General features: G+C 40.2%; 1 protein-coding gene across 1 annotated transcript; it reads left to right on the top strand.

Annotated features, from left to right (window-relative positions):
* Positions 1-782: 782 nt before the first annotated feature.
* On the top strand, positions 783-20106 carry LOC115778277 (N-acetyllactosaminide alpha-1,3-galactosyltransferase-like). Its single transcript, XM_030726336.1, has 5 exons — positions 783-920; positions 1095-1172; positions 1296-1391; positions 6253-6390; positions 19422-20106. The coding sequence occupies exons 1-5, from the start codon at positions 892-894 to the stop codon at positions 20104-20106; spliced, it is 1026 nt and encodes a 341-aa protein (XP_030582196.1). The 5' UTR covers positions 783-891.
* Positions 20107-20519: the final 413 nt, after the last annotated feature.

Here is a 20519-nt window from a genome sequence, read left to right as displayed (position 1 = left end):
CCACATCCGGGAGAGTTACGGTGTGGAGAAGCCCCAAAGAAGCGTAGCACCCAGACTGTTGCATGCCCAGAGTGAAGCATGGGGGTGGATCAGTGATGGTTTGGGCTGCCATATCATGGCATTCTTATGGCCCAATACTTGTGCTAGAAGGGCGCGTCACTGCCAAGGACTACCGAACCATTCTGGAGGACCAGGTGCATCCAATGGTTCAAACATTGTACCCTGAAGGCGGTGCCGTGTATCAGGACGACAATGCACCAATACACACAGCAAGACTGGTGAAAGATTGGTTTGATGAACATGAAAGTGAAGTTGAACAGGTGTTTCAGCTTCATTGTCCAACCCCTGTATATTGTTCCGGCACATGGTCAGGTTCCAGTGCAAATATGCCTGATGGTGAAGACCAATCATGAGCAGTCATGGCAGTGTGACTGACAGAGTGAGGAAATGGTCTTGTGGTATTTGGACGCCCACCTCGCAGCCTGTCTCTGACATACCCTGTTACTTATAGAACTCAGCAATTTAGAGGCAGTAGTAGGACTCATTCCAGATAATGCTGCAACATGGCTTTGCAGAACACCAGTTTGAAAGTTTTTATGTGTAGTCTTTTTTTTTTTTTTTTTTTTTTTAATTTAATTTAATTTTATTTTTAAATCTGTTTCTAATATCCTATGAACTTGAAATGTAATTTACTCGTGTCATTTATTGTGTGATTTGTACTGTTGTAAATTTCTCTTTGCAACATGACAGTCTCTTATTTTGACCATTATCCTCTGTTCAAAATCACTTCCACAAAGAAATGCAAAATGGCTTCAGTGTTTAATTGTGTCTTTTCTTTAAGGTTTGTTCCTGTCTATCTTCTCCCGATTCAAGAAATTGATTTGCAGAGAAATGACAGGCCCATTGTTCCCAACAACAAGGTAGGAGTGTGGCCCAAGGATATGGTGGAGGACTGAGCACTCCATATCCTCAAAATCCCCATTCTTGCTTAATATTAGAATCCTACTATTTTTTTTAAGCTAGTATCATTGTCTAGATGGATAAGTTGTAACTCCTGAACTGCTTTTTTTTTTTTTTTTTTGCGTATGTGTAAGTAAACACTGCGCAAGGAGTACTGGACTCTTTGGGTGTCTGCTGTTAGCCATCCTTGGTTTCACTTGTTTATATTTAAGGTATGTACCAAAGGCCTCGTTATTTCTTTAGAAGATATATTTGCATACAACATAAGCCAATATGTAACATCTATTTATAACAAATTATTTTCAGTGTTGTGACAGTTATTCTTTCTATATCAGATATTTAAGGTTCACTGTCCTGATGATGAATCTGCCAATTGCTACCAAACCTGAACCAAGACACGAGATTAATTTGGATGACTCACTTAATTTTGGGTAAGATATCTCCAAAAAGTAGACTCTTAGTTAGTAATTAACCTCCAAACCTTGTATTTTTTAGAAGATGATCTTATATTAGAACTTTAAAGTCTACATATCCTCCTGAAATAACTCAGACAGTAGTCTCCAAAGGCATCAGGTCAGGTCATAGTGATCCATTCTTGGACCTCTTTGATTCACTCTGTGCATTAACAATATTATCTCTACGACACAAATGTTAATGTACATTTTTATGCAACTAATACTATTTTACATAGAGTTCATTTTATATTCAATTTTATTTTAAAATTATCCAACATAAACTGTGTTTTAAATTCTTAAAAAAAATTTAGAACACATTCAAACCTTTCATGGTCGTGAAATTGAAACTGTTGGCTTTTATAAAGACTCTATTTATTTTATAAATATACTGGATGCTACACTCACTTTAAGACCCATGTGGAATACCTATAAAGACAATTAAAGACAAAAATTGGATTTTTGCGAAGAAACATCTAAAATTCTGTCTGTGCTTTTTCTCTCACAAAAAACTGAGATGGTTCTCGCAGCGAATAGAAAACAGAATCACTATATAGTGTATGTTGTTTAAAAGGCTCTACTGCAAAGATTGCCTGGTTACCTCTACTCTTTGCTTAAATTAAAACAGTACTTGCAGTGTTAAAGACACACCTCTGATTTACAGGGAGCTTGGAAAAAACTGGATTTAAATACCTTGCTGTCAATAAATGAAATAAGCTAGAAAAGCTATGATGCTATGTTAAAACATTTTAAAAGCATATATTATCTGCAAGCACCCTTGCACAAGCTTGATGTTTATAAACAGGTATCTCTTAAAGGGATCTTGATCTCAATGAGGCAAACTGAATTTATCTGTGATACACAGGCTCTTGGTCAATTGTGTTTATATTATTTGGTGGTAAAATCAAATTGAATGATCAAATTTAGTTCATTCTTCTTGTTTGTGGGTTAGACTGAAATATGTAAATGATTTGTCTAACAAGAAAACTAAAAGAATACAGTACTTTATATATTTATATTTTTCTGTTTTTCACTGGCTTTCCTCAGAGTGCACATATGCAGCCTGTACAATGTGCACACACATTATGTAAAACTTCTAATGCAAATAAAAGTTTGTAAAGTATATTTTGAACTGAAAAGCAAGGTTAAAAACTAAGCAATAATTAAGAAGTAAGGAAGTTATAAACAAGCTTTTCTAAATAAATAAATATGAGGTTTTGTGAATTAAATGTTTCCTTTCCCCAACGTTTTTTAAAAAATAAAAAAAGGATAAAATGACAGGTCATTAAAGTGCCTTTATGCTTCTGTGATGATTGGTATTATGAGGGAACTGACTAGCACTGGATTTTAAAACATAATGAGTCCACTTAAGTGGTTCCAGTATCTCATCACACAGGCCTCTTTCCCACCACCAGGGTTCCGGAGCCGGTGCCTTAATTTAAACTGTTAGGCAGATTTTCCACCGCGGAAGCACTTGGTGCTCGACCGAAAAATGGGTTCAACTCCGGCCCACAAACTAGCTCGAACTAGCTCGAACCAAGAACATGTGACGAAAGCGGGAGAAGGGCGCGACTCTTCCATCTCAATATCAAGTTTTCTACCATATTACATGTGTATTACATGAGAAAAGCAAAGCGATTTTCACGGCTGTGAATTAGGTTGGGCTCTAAGGCTGAACATGCTGCTTTGTATCAGTTCATATTGCAGATAAAAGGACACAAAGTGCGTACCTGTCATCTTGCTCTAATCGCTGTCTGTGTGTTTACCTCTGTGCTGCACAGAGATGCTGCAGTAGTTTGGTTTGGACCCTAAAACGTATTTGCAGCACAAGAAAGGGGAGCGTGTTCTCCCACGTTTGTGCGCTTTGGCTTCTGTGTCCAGACGAGGACCCGCCCACACTCATACGTAAAGGAGCAGTTCACAGAAACGCGGTGGAAAAGCGGGCCCGTTTTTAAGCGTTTCACTGGTTCACTGGGAACAGCACGAGCACTGGCACGCGAACCGGTTCCTCGGCAGTGGGAAAGTAGCAATTGGGATGTAAGGGAAAGGAGTTCTCAAGAAGTCTAAAACAAATTGTAACCTGGTCAGTCATAATATTTCCCAACTGGAACTTTTCCAGAAAAGCAGTAATTGGACAGATGAAGCAAAGATCAACTTGTAACAAAATGCTGAAAGGAAAAAAGCAATGGCTCAGTCTATCACCTGGTCTCCACCCGATCAAGTATACATTTCAGGCAGATAAAACTAAAGAGTCACTGTAACTTCTACCCAAAGAAAATGAATTGATGGATCAGCTTAGACCCCATATAATTAAATATGGCCTGCAAGATAATTTCATATGGCTATTATTGTCATGGTGGAGAAAGGACTCAAAAATGCAGAAGGTAAGTGACACTTCAAGGGTTTTATTTACAATGCAAATGTTAAACTGAGGTTTGTCGGTAACGGGTGGAGGACAGGACTCCTCTGGGATGCTCCACCATAAAACTGAATGCCTCTCTTCAGCTGCTCTAATCACACTCCACTTCTGCTTGTTCACGCTGTGACTCGTACTCCAGCTTTCCAGTCTCTAGGGAGAAAAGGAGACAGAGGGTCAGTTAACGTTAGTGGGGGAAAAACTCCTATGCACAAGATGGCCTGCTTCTCTACTGACTGGGGTTAAGTAACAATCCAATGTCTAGTCGTTTTGTGTGGCCTGGCATGTACACTCAAGTGAAGCAGTTTTGTAAGTCATGTCAGCTCAGCTTATCTAAAGGAGTGGCCCGTGCCCATCTTCAGCCATTGCCGATCATAGATACGCCTTTTGAAAGAAAAGGAATGGATGTAGTAGGCCCTCTTGAAAGAAGCTCATCTGGTAACCGTTACATACTAGTCATCTGTGACTATGCTACTTGTTATCCTGAAGCTTTTCCTCTTAGATCAGTGGGAGCCAGACAGGTTGCTAATTGTCTGCTGCAGCTGTTTTCTAGAGTAGGCATACCTAGAGAGATCCTCACAGACTGTGGGACAAATTTTCAGTCTAAACTTCTGCAACAGGTTTATCAGTTACTAGGTATAAACGGTATCAAAACCACCCCATACCACCCCCAGTCAGATGGACTTGTGGAACGGTTTAACCAGACACTAAAGAACATGCTTCGCAAGTTTGTTGCAGAGAATGGCTCAGACTAGGACCAATGGCTGCCTTACCTGTTTGCCTATCGTGAGGTGCCACAGACCTCAACAGGATTTTCGCCATTTGAACTGCTCTATGGTCACCAGGTGAGAGGTCCATTGGACCTGCTGAAAGAGATGGGAGCAGCCAAGGGCAGATGGGGACAATATTATGGCTTATGTGGTGAAAATGAGGGCAAGACTGGAAGAAATGACTGTGCTAGCACAACAGAACATGAAAGCAGCTCAAAACAGTCAGAAACTTGGTACGACAAGAAGGCCAGGGAAAGAACCTTCCAGCCAGGACAGCGGGTGGTGTTATTGCTTCCCACAAGTGACAATAAACTTTTGGCCAAGTGGCAAGGGCCTTACAAAATTACAAAATGCCTCGGTAAGGTTAACTACGAGCTGTATATGCCTGACAGAAAAAACAAACATCAGATCTTCCATGTTGACCTGTTGAAGGAATTCTAGCAGCCCACGCAACAGCCCATGCAGCAATGCTTGGTTCGGGTGGTCAAGGATGAGGAAGAGCGAGAACAATTCCTCCTTATAGACAAGGTAGAGCCAAGTTCAGTGTCTCTTGCCCACCTCCCGCCTTCCCAGCAGGATGAGTTAAGACCTCTACTGGATCCACAGTTGTTTCAAAAAAACCTGGTTTTACAACACTGGTAGAACACAAAGTTCACCTGAGGGAAGAGGCTCAACCTCACAGGAAGTTGTACAGGATTCCTGAACGTCTGGTCCCACAGCTGAGGAAGGAAATTGACGTAATGTTGGAACTTGGGATAATTGAAACCTCAACTAGTGAATGGTGCAGTCCAATTGTGCTGGTCCCAAAAAAGGATGGATCACTGAGGTTCTGCATTGATTTGAGATACCTCAACTCTGTTTCCAAGTTTGATCCTTACCCAATGACTCGCACTGATGAACTTTTGGAACGGGTGGGGAGAAGCAAGTTTATCACCACTCTTGATCTGAGCAAGGGTTACTGGCAGGTGGCCCTAGCACTAGAAACAAAGGAGCTAACAGCCTTCAAAACCCCTTTTGGACTGTTTCAGTTCAGGGTGATGCCATTTGGTCTCCAGGGGGCACCAGCAACATGTCAACACCTCATGGACCAGGTCTTGAGGGATGTGTCTGAGTTTGCTGCAGCATACTTGGATGATGTGGTGGTCTTCAGCCAGAACTGGGAGGAGCATATGGTTCACCTGCAACATGTTCTCCACCTGATCAAATCTGCTGAGCTTACCATTAATCCTCACAAGTGTAAGCAACAAAAATGACTAGTGGCAGTGGCGCAGTGGGTAGGCATTCACCTTGCAGCTGGAGGGTTGCCGATTTGAGCCCCTGTCCCTGCGCTGCGTTGTGTCCTTGGGCAAGACACTTAAACCACATTGCCTGATAGTAGCGCCAGTCTCTGGATGAGTGCTCTGGAACGATCATTTCGTTGTGTGTCTTGTGCGCACAATGACAATCAGTTGAATCTAAAATCTAAACCTATCTTTGATAACCCCATCAGCTTCACACTTCTCACTGCTTTTGCCTGCAAAGGATTCTTGAGAAAGTATTTAAAATGAACATCTTATCAGTGTAAGCTACACAGTAGTAAGATAACTCTAAGCTAAAATTTTGCCTTTAATGTCTCAGACTCACTTGCCAACATTTATTTTTTGATTTCATTCAGGGCCAGACCAGCGGTTCAAACATCCACATCTTGGAAAGCTCCTATCATCTGGGAGGGGATGTTTGACCCCAGACTTTATGACCAAAGGCACACTGAAGAAAAGTCATCTGTAGCCCTTACTGTGTTTGCTGTGGGAAGGTTGGTTCCTTTATAAACTCTGTAAGAACAAACTTATTATCAAGAAGCAGTGTAATTTTTTTTCCCACATAGTTCAGTGAGGAATTGACTTGTTAAAATTAGGGATGCGCCGATCCGATATTCAGTATCGGTATCTGTCCGATACTGGCCTAAATTACTGGATTGGATATCGGAAAGAAATAAAAAAAAATGTAATCCGATACATTAAATAACGTTTCGCTCACATTAGCTGCATTACAGGGCTCGGTCGTCTTCTTCTTCTTGTCGGTTTGCGGTTGACCAAACCAGCTTAGAGCTGCATTACCGCCACCTGCTGGAATGGAGTGGGGGATCAGGAGTTAGAAAACAACCCCCTCAGATCCCCTGTCGCTGCGACGGATTCTCTTTGACACTGAGCGATCATCGCTGACATGTTTTTCCGCCTCCACCGCTCTCTGCCTTGTTTGTGTGTTGTGCTCGCTGTGCTGAGAATCAGCTGTTATTTTTTTCTCTACTTTAGCTTCCGGACATACTGGTAGCGAGCGCAGCTATTAGCACTAGTGACCGTCCAGTACCGGAAGGACCCCTTCCCCGTCAAAATATTTTTGATACTTTAATCCCTGATTTGTGACTAAATATAGACCTGCAGTAGAAACGTATTTAGGAGAATGCTTGTGAATATAAAGCATTACAAGATTGCGCTCATGCAGCCCCTAGTTTATCACGTGAACACTGATGACGCAACAGCAGCAGTCAGCTGATTTACGTGCAGTCTGTCTGCACAAGCAAAGAGGCGGAGGCAGCGCGCTCAGATGGAGCAGAAGGAAATGTTTTTCTAGTGTCCAAAAGAAGCCTTTTCGTCCCTGTAACCTCCATTAAACCTTTACTGGGAAACAGCTGGAGGTCCTTCATGAACCACCTGATCAGTAAGTGAAGAAAAGAGAACTTTGTAGCTGCTCCATCCACCCTGTTTGTTTCACACAGGGAAAAACTGCAGTACGGAAGTTAAAATATGCAGATGAACTGTTAATATGAAAAAAAGTATTTCTTATCCAGTTACTTGGGTAATCAATATTATTTTATTGCTAAAATAATCGATAGTTGCAGCCCTAATGAAATTTGCAACATGCCATAAGCATCCCCTTCTCACACAGAAGCAACAGGATTCAGGTGACAGTTATTGTTGTAAGTAAGTAAGTAAAGTTTATATATATAGCGTTATTCACAGACAGAAAAGCCCTGTACAGTAATTAAAACACAATATCAACACACTATGTCAAAAACATAATAACATTACCATATTAAAAGAAAAAGAATAAAAATAAAGTCAGAAACCAGAAAGCCTGGTTAAACAGAAGAGTTTTCAACTATTTTTTAAATGATGACACAGAGTCAGCTAAATGGAGCTGAAATGGTAAACAGTTCCAGAGCTTTGGTGCCACTGCCTAAAAAGCTCTGCCCACCCTGGTCCTTAGTCTTGTATGTGGGACAACTAAAAGACTTTGATTTTGTTGTGTGAGAGACTGTTGACTTCTTTTTTTTTTTTTTTTTTTTTTTTTTTTAATGTTTTTAAATGCCTGGATCAATTTTAAATATCGGATTTATATCGGTATCGGCCGATATCCAAATGTAAAATATCAGTATCGGACATAAAAAAGTTGTATCGTGCCATCCCTAGTTAAAATATGTGATCCATTCGTCAATGCAAAAGTTTTGTTTTTTCAACAGGAAGATGTTTTAGCGTTTTCTCTCATATGTTACCACTTAGACACAAGCACACTTCCTTGCAGTGTTAATTTTGACAGCAAATTTTGATTTAGTTTTAGTCATAGTCTTTTGACGAAAATGTAATTTAGTTTTAGTCATAATTTAGTCATCTGAATAGTTTTAGTGGTGGTCTAGTTTTAGTCGACAAAATTATCATAAGACTATAGTCGACTAAACTATAAAAAGTGTCAAATATAAATGCTTTTTCTTCAGCTCCCTTGAATTAGTCATTATACACACTTACACAAAATTAAACATTTTTTAAAAGTTATGCAATATTATTAATAATATTAACATTAGCGTTTCACCTGCTTCCCACACACCTGATCATTAACACCACCTTACTGAGATAATGAGTGTTTTACAGCAGGACACGCTCTGAAAGGTACAGGGCAGTGTTCAGGACTAAGATTAGGAAAGGCTAATCCACCGCGGTGTGGAGATTTTCTCTGAACACAAACGTTATTTGTATTAAATTGCTTACCTTTGCAATGGAGATCTGCGTGACTGGTTTGCAGATGTTTAAGGTTTTTACCCAAGATAGTCGCCCCACATCGTTTTATTTGTCACGGTATCAAAGGACAAATGTGTCCATACATCGGCTCTTCTCTTTCTCCATGCTGAAATTGTTTACATAACTTAGTTCTATCGGAAGGAACGACAAATCGCAGGCTAGTTTGGTCTTCCCGGGTTTAGAGCAAATTTGTGCATCTGTGCGTTTGATTGGATGTTTTCCAAACTTGTCCCGCCCTTTCACAAAATTAAATCATTTCTGATTGGATTTCGTCCCCGCCAAGCATTTTTGTCTCGTTTTCATTCGTTGACGAAAGTGTCAATTAATTTCGTTATAGTTTTCATCATTTTAGGTAGTTTTTATTTAGTTATCGTCATGTAAAAAAGGTTCGTCGACAAAAACTATGACAAAAATATTTCATCAGCGAAATTAACACTGCTTCGTTGCATGCATAAGTTCAGAATAAATCCATCTATCTTTCTCTTTGTTCTGGAAATACAGAAACACAAGCACAGGATAACATGGCTGCACACTGCAGGCTGTCAGTCCACTGAAACACATTATATTCACATTACTTTCACATTTGAGTTAAATCACATATCATCAAGCACTCACACTAACAATATTCTGTGGATTCCCAACTCCTAAATGTAGCAGGATACACAGGCTTATACATTTGATTCTCTTATTAACAAACTGCTAGCTGGAGTACTGTTTGACAACATGTTCAATACATCATTTAACCTGCAAAACCTGATAACCGGCAAAATCCCTGTTGATCATGATAGTACATTATTCTAACACATTCATTGTATTTGAGCGCATCCGCACCACTGCACCATCGCATGGTCTGCAGCAATATGGCCTGAGGTCTGGTGGATCAGTTCAATGCCTCATTGAATTCTGTAAAATAGGCCATCATCAATTCACAAAATGACTCTACTGACGATATTTGATGGAAACAGAACAAGCTGTACGTGCGGCACAGCAGGTGTGGAAAGCAGCCAAAGCTGGCGGAGATAAATTCAACAAGAAGTGGAAGCATTATTCCAAAAATGGAAACCGTACGGAGTAAACCACAGAAAACGGTGATGGATTTTATTCTACATGTTCCTGGCCTATTTTCATCTATGCTGGCACTGTTGCCAAATTTTGTGCAATAAAACTCGCTGTCGACTGTCTCAAAAGTCGCTAAAGGACTAGTCGAGGTCCGTGTGTGTGTGTCTGTTAGTGCGCGCGCACGCTGTCCCCATCGGTGCCGAAGAGAGGTCCGGGTGATGCCACAGCGTGCGAAGGGACGCAGTATGAGTATGAAGCTAAATTGGGGCCATAAAGTTTGTTTGGGAAAAAAAAAAATTTAAACTGAAAAATTATTTTGAACCCTAAAAAAAAAGAAAATAAAAAAAAATAATAATAAATAATTAAACAGGGCAAAAGTTTTGCAACTGAAAAAAAAAAAAAAAGACCTGAAACTGGAAAAAAAAAAATTCAAAACTACATTTCAGATTCATGGTTTTTTTGTTTTGTTTGTTTGTTTTTTTGCACTTTCAAATTATTTTTCCCAGTTCGAGATTTTTTTTTTTTCCCCCAGTTTCAGATTTTTTTTTTTTCTAGTTCAAACTTTTGGCCCTGTTTTGACGTGGGGGGGGGGCTCAGATGAAGGGGGTGTGGAATCATGACTGACAGCTCAACACAGTGGCTGAACAATATAGTCCCAGCTGTTGCATTCAGGGACCGTGGGAACTGGAAATGTCTTTAACGCATCATCGATATTCTATATGTATCTGATTGGTTTTGAAAGATAACATGCTTCACCGATACAAGCAGCTTATATGAATATACGACTCAAATCTCGGAGGAAAAAATATGATCTTGACAGATTTGCACAGCGTTTTAAGTCCGTGTTAGAGATTTCTTATACTCTCAAAGTAAAGCAGAAGCCTCGTCTTCATCTGCGGGCGCTAGCAGTGATCAGGTAATAAAAAGAGATGGAGAGAAAACAGACACATTCACTGTTGATACCTGAGCAGTTTACAGAAACTGCATGACCTGGACCGTGTCACTGCGATACGTTGGCTAGAAGTGGCAAGTCAGCCTTAAATCAATAAAACCACATGCAAAGGGAGTGGATTTTCTGAATAAAAACGACTGACGTTTAAATTTAACTTCATATTTTAGATGGTCCGACGCCCATTGAAATATTTACCGTTCTTCAGGGAGGGTCCCTGGGGCCATGCAAGTGAGAGGGCCCCTTCCCTGGGTCCCATTTCCCATTTAAAATGCTCTCATTCCGGCTCTGGGGGAGCTCGGGGCTCCAGGGCGAGATGCTGAATGATTTCGCCCGGCCACGGCTCACTACCCTCGGGTACTCAACATGTGACTATGAACCTGTGTCTTTCACACTTCCCTAATACTATTTGTTTTTGTGCATGACTGGTTGAAGAATTAATATGTTACATGGATTTCGTGTCTTTGGTTCATTCTTGTGTTGGAAAGGATACTTTCTTATGAGAAGTTAAGTGAGGCTTAGGGTTTCCTTTATATGCTTCATGAGGTGATGGTAATTGGACTAGTTCTTATATAGCACTTTTCTGCTTTAATTGAGCACTCAAAACGCTTATACAACATGTTTGCATTCACCCATTCACACGAGCACTTCCAAATGTAACTAAGCTAAGTGCTTATTATCTAACATTCACATACATTCATGCTCCGATGTTTGCGTCAGAGAGCAACTTGGGATTCAGTATCTTGCCCAAGGATACTTTGGCATGCAGCCCGGAATCGAACCACCAACCTTCTGGTTAGTAGGTGACCCGCTCTACCAACTGAGCCACCCCAGGTGATCATACCTGCTCTTGGGTTTCTTTCATTTGCTTTATCAGATTATGTCCAAGCTGTGCCATGTTCTCTTCCTCTGGTTTCTCTCTGCCTTCAACACCATCCTTTAACTCTATAGGCATATTCTACAAAAATTTACTTAACCTTATACCTCCGAACGTGTCGAATGCGACACAGCATACTTGAAAAGTGCCACCATTCATGGACTTCTGGAAACAAATACTGTAATATCCTATATGACTGTGAAGCTTTCAGGAACCATTTGATGTTTTCAATAGGACAAACGATAGAAAGGTAGAAAGGGCAAGTAACTGATGCTTCACCGGTGATCACCTGGCGTTAAAGGATTAAACTTTTATTTAACCAGACAAATGGATTAAGAACAATTTCTTGTTTAGCACTGCAACCCGGCAAAAGACAAAGCCTTTTGAGAGGATGGGAGTATGGAGAATCAAACAAACATTATAGAGCAATGAATAAACAAAATACACAAAACACAACAAACGATTATCATAAAATTCCCAGTAACCACATTAAGTAATAAAACATCTACGATCATCCCTAAAAAGTTGTAATAACTGACATAGGTATGAAGGTGAATAACCCAAAAGGGTCTTACAGATGAGAGGAACCCAGTGAATATTACAGTGAGTATGTAAGGAGGGCCAATTAATCAAATAAAGAGAGCATAGTTTTTTTTTTCTTGTCAACAATGATACATTTTACAGCTGGGGTAAATGAAGAACAATTTCTGTACAAGTAAACAAGTCTCACTTTGACCTTTGATAACAATAGATTAATATAATAGATTAAGTAGTATCATTACAAATTTCTAAGTATTTATAACCTGTTACCTGTTCAACAGTATCACCCTCTATAGTAATAAAATCCATTGTGGGTGAAGAGGCCCCAATTCCCATGACTAAACCACATACCTTGTTAATTGTTTTTCTTAACATTTGTGATGGCCAAACCTATGGCCACACTCCAGCAAAGTCGGTAACTCCTTTATGCACTATTCATACATATACCATTATTTTAGTTTGCAATAAATTGGTTGGTTTAAATGCATTTGTTCTGTTTGTAAGCGCGCACATTTAGTTCACTTGTATTTTTTCTCAACCCATGGTTCATTTTTGTTTATGCTCATAATTAGTTTGTTTTTTCTTTACCGGTACTTACCTGCTCTGATCCTGGGGAGTTGCCTGACAAGATGTTGGCCAGGGCTGACCACACCTGTACACTGGATAAATTGGGCTGCACCACCAGCTCTGGTAGAGGGGAGGGGCTTAGTTTCTTTAGCTAAATAAAGCTTTCCATTTAAGTGAATAATTTGTATATGGGAGCTTTAAGATTTTGCTTTTAGTGTTTTTTTTGGTGTTTTTAGTTTATTAACAAACTTAGCTGTATTGTGGTGTTTGGTGTAATTGGTGTATTCTGTTTAGTTACCCCTAGTGTGTTTTAATGGTCTGATCAGCCAGCATATATACCCCTGTGTGTCATTTCTTAGGTGGGTCAGTTATGTTTTGTTTGTGCAGTGAGTTTGTTTGTGCACATTTTTGCCTGAGTTCAGTTTTGTTTCTTTGACCACTTTTTATGAGCTCAGCATTTTGTAATTTTGATTTTTTGGGTTAAAATAAAAAACCCTATTTTTCTAATATTTCCTGTGACTCCTCTTGGTTTTTGACTCGGTCCCCCACAACGTTTAAAACAAGATCAATAAAGGCTAGCTGTATTTCATGAAGACATAGTAACTTTACAACCTCATCAACAATAAGACCAGTTGCATATAAAATGGTATCATCAGCATATAAATGGACGGAAGCCCCAGAGGAAGATTGCGGAATATCATTAATAAATAATGAAAAATGGATTGGACCAAGATCGGAGTCCTGAGGCACACCAGTAAGAACAGGAAGCGACTGTGAAACATGAGAATCAATCTTTATTTGCTGCAACCTTTAAAAAAATTAGAAAACCCTGGCTGCAACTGACCTGAAATTCCTATATTGTCTAAAAATAGACTGGGCACAAGACAAGATGTTATAGTCTTCAAAATAGTCAATTAGTTGTTTCTCAAAAACCTTTAATACACGTGGAAGAATGGATTTAGGTATATAGCAGTTAATATCAACTCGATTGTCACCCATCAAAAAGAAGATGAACAATGGCAGCTTTCCAATCAGCATGTATTTCTGTAGTTAAAAGAGAAAATGCTCATCAATGAACCTGCAATAATCAAAGTGGCTGTTTTAAAGAATAATGGGCCAAGTCCCTCTAGGCCTGCCTAGAATTTAAGGAGAGCAATTCCTTCCTAACCTCATTTTCTATAATCAGTTGAAAGTAGGGATGGCACAATACCACTTTTTTATGTCCGATACCGATATTTCACATTTGGATATCTGCCGATACGATACAAATCTGATCCTTTTTTTTTTTTTTTTTTTTTTTTTTTTTTAAAAAGAAAAACTGAAATATCACATGGTCATAAGTATTCAGACCCTTTGCTGTGACACTTTAACTCACGTGCTGTCCATTTCTTCTGATCCACTTTGAGATGGTTCTACTCCTTCATTGGAGTCCAGCTGTGTTTAATTAAACTAATTGGACTTGATTAGGAAGAGCACATACCTAGCTATATAAGACCTCACAGCTCACAGTGCATGTCAGAGCAAATGGGAATCATGAGGTCAAAGGAACTGTCCAAGGAGCTCAGAGACAAAATTGGAGCAAAGCACAGATCTGGCCAAGTTTACAAAAGAATTTCTGCAGCACTCAAGGTTCCTAAGAGCACAATGGCCTTCAAAATCCTTAAATGGAAGAAATTTGGGACAACCAGAAGTCTTCCTAGACCTGGCCGTCCAGCCAAACTGAGCAATCGTGGGAGAAGAGCCTTGGTGAGAGAGGTAAAGAACCCATAGATCACTATGGCTGAGCTCCAGAGATGCAGTAGGGAGATAGGAGAAAGTTCCACCAAGTTAACTATCACTGCAACCCTCCACCAGTCGGGGCTTTATGGCAGAGTTGCCGAATGGAAGCCTTTCCTTAGTGCAAGCCTGCATAGAGTTTGCCAAAAAAACACACGAAGGACTCTCAGACTATGAGAAATAAGATTCTCTGGTCTGATGAGACAAAGATTGAACTTTTTGGTGTTAATTCTAAAGCATATGTGTGGAGAAAACCAGGCACTGCTCATCACCTGCCCAATACAATCCAACAGTGAAACATGGTGGTGGCAGCATCATGCTATGGGGGTGTTTTTCAGTTGCAGGGAAAGGACGACTGGTTGCAACTGAAGGAAAGATGAATGCGGCCAAGCACAGAGATATCCTGGAAGAAAACCTCTTCCACAGTGCTCAGGACCTCAGACTGGGCAGAAGGTTCACCTTCCAACAAGACAATGACCCTAAGCACACAGCTAAAATAACAAAGGAGTGGCTTTGGAACAACTCTGTGACCATTCTTGTCTGGCCCAGCAAGAGCCCTGACCTAAACCCAACTGAGCATCCCTGGAGAGACCTGAAAATCGCTGTCCACCAATGTTCACCATCCAACCTGATGGAACTGGAGAGGATCTGCAAGGAAGAATGGCAGAGGATCCCCAAATCCAGGTGTGGAAAACTTGTTGCATCATTCCCAAGAAGACTCATATCTGTACTAGCTCAAAAGGGTGCTTCTACTCAATACTGAGCAAAGGGTCTGAATACTTATAACCATGTGATATTTCAGGGTTTGTTTTTTTTAATACATTTGCAAAAATTTCTACATTTCTTTTTTTTTTTCTGTCAAGATGGGGTGCTGAGTGTACATTAATGAGAAATAAAATGAACTTTTTTGATTTTAGGAAATGGCTGCAATGAAACAAAGAGTGAAAATTTTAAAGGGGTCTGAATACTTTCCGTACCCACTGTATTTGGTCACTAATCAGGGATTAAAGTATTCAAAAATATTTTGAAAGGGTTGAAGGGTTCTTCAGTACAGAGCGATCGCTAGTGCTCATAGCGGCGCTCGTCAGCAGTATGTCTATGGTTATAGCGATCCGCTCTGGGAGCTGAATAACAGCTGAAATTCTCAGCACAGGGAGCAGAACACACAAACACGGTAGAGAGCGGTGGAGGCATCAAAAAACACATCAGTGACGGGAATCCGTCACAGTGACGGACAGCTTTTTAGAATCTGAGGGGTTTTTTTCTAACTCCTAATCCCCACTCCATTCCAGTAGGTGGTGGTAAACAGCACTAAGTCAACCGCAAACCCACAAGAAGATGACGGAGAATTGCAGCTCATGTGAGCGAAACATAATTTAATGTATCTGATTTCATTTTTTATTTCTTTCCGATATCCGATCCAGTAATTTAGCCAGGAACAGACCGATCGGGGAATCCCTAGTTCCTGTTTCCTTTTGTTCTTTTGATCATTCCTGCATCTCTGGTTTCCAGTGTCTGTTTTGTCCCTTTTCTCATATGTTCAGTATTTAGTTTTCTCCCAGTGTTGTCACGTCTGTGTTTATTTTAGGGCTGCAGCTATCGATTATTTTAGTAATCAAGTATTCTATCGATTATTCCATCGATTACTCGAGTAATCGGATAAGAAACACTTTTTTCGTATTAACAGTTCATCTGCATATTTTAACTTCTGTACCGCAGTTTTTCCCTGTGTGGGCTTCTTTTGGAAGCTTCTTTCCATCTGAGCTCGCAGTCTCTGGTACCGGCTCCGGCTCTTTGCACTTGTGCAGACAGAAAGCACATAGAACAGCTGACTGCTGTTGTTGTATTATCAGTGTTTATGTTGAAAATCTGGGGGGCTGCAAGAGTACAGTGTTGTAATGCTTTGTATTCACAAGCATTATCCTAAACACGTTTCTACTGCAGGTCTACATTTAGTGACTGATCAGGGATTAAAGTATGATGGGGGAAGGGGTCCTGCCGGTACCGGACGATCGCTAGTGCTAATGGCGGCACTCACTAGTAAACTGCGATTAAACTGGAAGCTGAAGTAGAGAAAAAATAACAGCTGAAATTCTCAGCACAGCGAGCACAACACACAAACATGGTAGAGAGCAGTGGAGGCGTGGAAACCCATGTCAGCGATGATCCACTTTAAGTGTCATAGGGAATCTGTCGCAGCGACTTTGAGTTTTTTAGAATCTAAGGTTTTTTTTTAAACGCCTGATACACTCTCCAGTCCAGTAGGTGGCGGTAATGCAGCTCTAGGCTAGTTTGTCTATCGCCATTAAACCCACAAGAAGAAAAAGATGACAACTATGGAGAAACGCTCCATTTACACGGAGGTACCTGAGCGCTGCAGAGTTTAAACGAAGCATCGAAGCAGCAAATTTGTGTCGAGGATTTTTTTATAATCGAATTATTTTAGTTACTTGATGACTCATTGCAGCCCTAGTTTACTTGTTTTCTATTTTCTGGTTTTATTTTCTTGGTTCCCTCTTCCATGTGCATTGTGTTATTTTTGCTTAGTGTTGTTCCTGCCCAGCTGTTTCCACATCCTTGTTATTCCTCTGTGTACATATTGTCTCGATTTTCCCCTTGTTCCTTGTTGGGTCCTCATCTTTGGCTCCTGCCCGCTGTGTGCTTTCCATCTGTTTCTCTCTGTTAAGAGTTTTGTGAATCTGTTCAACTGGCTTCTATCCAGCTCTGTTTTGTTCAGCCCTCTTCCAGCAATAAAGCTGATGGTTTTGGGTTTTTGACCTGTCGAATCCTGCATTGGGGTCCTCACTTGCCTGCCATACTGAGTTTCATGACACTGGCACAGATTAAGAGAAACTACTTATGGTTCATCAAAGGTTGTAGAGAAAAAAAGAACAGAGGGTACAGTAATTATTCTTTTGTTTTGTAATGTGACAGGAAAACAGGTTATTTATGAAGGAAGACCCCTGAAACACTTGAAAAAAGTAAGACATTTAATATATTAAAGAATCAGAAAATTTACACACATGGCCATGTGGGAACCCAGAGCAAGAGTGTGCTCGCTCTCTCTCTCTCTGAGCTCGTGTTCCTGTCTAACCATAACATTTTTATACTGAAAGCCTCTTATCTAAACACAAACAATCTCTGGGCGCTATGAGTTGACCTTCGTCATTCAGTCTTGTCCAAGCTGGTTTTTCATGACCCAGATTCCTCTAAGTCATGAGCACATCTTCTTCCTGATCTAATTTAATCAAGATAAGATGCACTGAAACAGAGAAGTTAGTCTAGTACTTTCTGATCTGTTGCTCTCTTTCTAATGTATTATTTAATTGTTTATTATTTGGTTGATTCACTGTTTATTAATTAATTTACTGGAGTTTACCTTTAAACATTTGTCCTTTTGCAGTGGCTTGCAAAAATATTCATACCCCTTGAACTTTTCCATATTTTGTCACATTGCAACCACAAACATAAATATATTTCACTGGAATTTAATGTGAAAGACCAACACAAAGTGGTATACAGTTGTGAAGTGGAAAGAAAATTATACATGATTCAAAACATTTTTACGAATAAAAAACTGAAAAGTGTGGTGTGCAAAAGTATTCAGCCCCCTTTTCTCTGAGTGCAGCCAATTGCATTCAGAAGTTGCCTGATGACTGCTAATGACTAAAAAGAGTCCACCTGTGTGTAATCTAATCTCAGTACAAATACAGCTGCTCTGTGACGGCCTCAGAGGTTGGTTAAGAGAATATTGGGGAGTAAACAGCATCATGAAGTCCAAAGAACACAGCAGACAGGTCAGGAATAAGGTTGTGGAGAAGTTTAAAGCAGGCTTAGGCTATAAAAAGATTTCCCAAGCTTTGAACATCTCACAGAGCACTGTTCAATCCATTATCCAGAAATGGAAAGAGTACGGCACAACTGTAAACCTACCAAGACAAGGCCGTCCACCTAAACTTACAGGCCTAACAAGGAGAGCACTGATCAGAGATGCAGCCAAAGAGGCCCATGGTGACTCTGGACGAAATGCATCCACAGCTCAGGTGGGGGAATCTGTCCACAGGACAACTATTAGTCGTGTACTGCACAAATGTGGTCTTTATGGAAGAGTGGCAAGAAGAAAGCCATTGTTAAAAGAAAACCATAAAAAGTCCCATTTGCAAAATTGAACTTTTTGGCGAAAATGCAAAACACTATGTGTGGTGGAGAATTAACACTGCACATCACTCTGAACACACCATCCCTACTGTCAAATATGGTGGTGGCAGCATCATGCTCTGGGGCTGCTTCTCTTCAGCAGGGACAGGGAAGTTGGTAAGAGTTGATGGGAAGATGGATGGAGCCAAATACAGGACAATCTTGGAAGAAAACCTGTTGGAGTCTACAAAAGACTTGAGACTGGGGCAGAGGTTCACCTTCCAGCAGGACAACGACCCTAAACATAAAGCCAGGGCTACAATGGAATGGTTTAAACAAAACATATTCATGTGTTAGAACGGCCCAGTCAAAGTCCAGACCTAAACCCAATCGAGAATTTGTGGCAAGATCTGAAAACTGCTGTTCACAAACGCTCTCCATCTAATCTGACTGAGCTTGAGCTGTTTTGCAAAGAAGAATGGGCAAAAATTTCAGTCACTAGATGTGCAAAGCTGGTGGAGACATAACCTAAAAGACTTGCAGCTGTAATTGCAGCAAAAGGTGGTTCCACAAAGTATTGACTCGGGGGGGCTGAATACTTTCGCACACCGCACTTTTCAGTTTTTTGTTTGGAAAAAATGTTTTGAATCATGTATTATTTTCTTTCCACTGCACAATTGTATACCACTTTGTGTTGGTCTTTCACATTAAATTCCAGTGAAATATATTTATGATTGTGGTGACAAAATATGGAAAAGTTCAAGGGGTATGGATACTTTTGCAAGCCACTGTATTCACTGAGTAAAAAAATAATCCCTAACAAATGTAAATAACAATTCAATTGTTCTTCTCTGTCTCTCATTAAGGTACCTGGATGCCTATCTCAAGACCTTCCTCACCTCAGCAGAACAACATTTCATGTTGGGGTTACCAGTGACTTATTATGTGTTTACAGATTTACCAGATAAAGTGCCAAATATCACACTTGCTTCTCAGCGGAACATGAAGGTTATCCAGGTGGAAAAGTACATCAGGTGGCAGGACATCTCTATGATGCGAATGAAGATGATATCAGAAGCAATAGAGTCAGAGATCCGCCACAGCTTTCCTTATGTCTTCTGTTTTGATGTGGATCAGGAGTTTAAAGGGAGATTTGGATCTGACGCTCTGGGTGATTCTGTGGCATTGCTCCATGCCCACTATTATAAATTGCCAAAGCACAGATTTACCTATGACAGAAACCCTAAATCTAAAGCCTTCATGGAGGATGGAGATTTCTACTACCATGCTGCTATCTTTGGTGGGCTGTGGCAAAATGTAAAGCATCTGGTAGATTACTGTTATCTGAGCATCATGGAGGATAAAATAAACGATGTGGAAGCTGAGTGGCATGATGAGAGCCATCTAAACAAATACTATTGGATTCATAAACCAAGCAGGCTGCTCTCTCCAGAGTACTGCTGGGACCAGAGCATTGGTGACAAAAGTGATATACTTGTCACCCGCCTAGTCTGGGCACCAAAGCATTATAACACACTTCGTACTGGGTAGAATGGCCAGTAAATCAAAATTGGAATCATTTTGTGAAAAAAATTCTTGATGGTTTATATTGACATGTTAAGACTTACAAATAGTTGTTCTGTCTCTGTAGTCAAAGATATAAAAGCAAGCAAAAGATAATAGTAGTATATTATGAGAGCAGTCTTTGCTCTAGTGCCTGTAGGTTTCATATCAGAGGAAGGTGAATGAAAGCTGAAGTATTTTAGACACTGGCACATGCATACCTATCCATGCTCCCAGCTATGTACAGTAGGAACAGTATGGCCCCTTCCTGTTCCAACATGACTGCACACCAGTGTACAAAACAAGGTCTGTAAAGACATGGTATGGAAGAACTTGACTCAACCTGATAGAATACATCCAACATCAGTGTCTAACCTTATAAATGCATTTCTGGAAGAATT

Source organism: Archocentrus centrarchus, chromosome 3 (assembly GCF_007364275.1).
Source record: "Archocentrus centrarchus isolate MPI-CPG fArcCen1 chromosome 3, fArcCen1, whole genome shotgun sequence".
NCBI classification, from domain to species: domain Eukaryota; kingdom Metazoa; phylum Chordata; class Actinopteri; order Cichliformes; family Cichlidae; genus Archocentrus; species Archocentrus centrarchus.
This window is presented reverse-complemented; position numbering and strand designations above follow the sequence as displayed.

What these genes read in the sequence shown, in the direction of transcription:
- LOC115778277 (XM_030726336.1), top strand. Translation starts at nt 892, where the DNA reads ATGACAGGCCCATTGTTCCCAACAACAAG. An exon ending in TTCACTTGTTTATATTTAAG is followed by an intron (nt 1,173 to 1,295) that starts GTATGTACCAAA and finishes TTTCTATATCAG; the next exon opens with ATATTTAAGGTTCACTGTCC. An exon ending in GATGACTCACTTAATTTTGG is followed by an intron (nt 1,392 to 6,252) that starts GTAAGATATCTC and finishes GATTTCATTCAG; the next exon opens with GGCCAGACCAGCGGTTCAAA.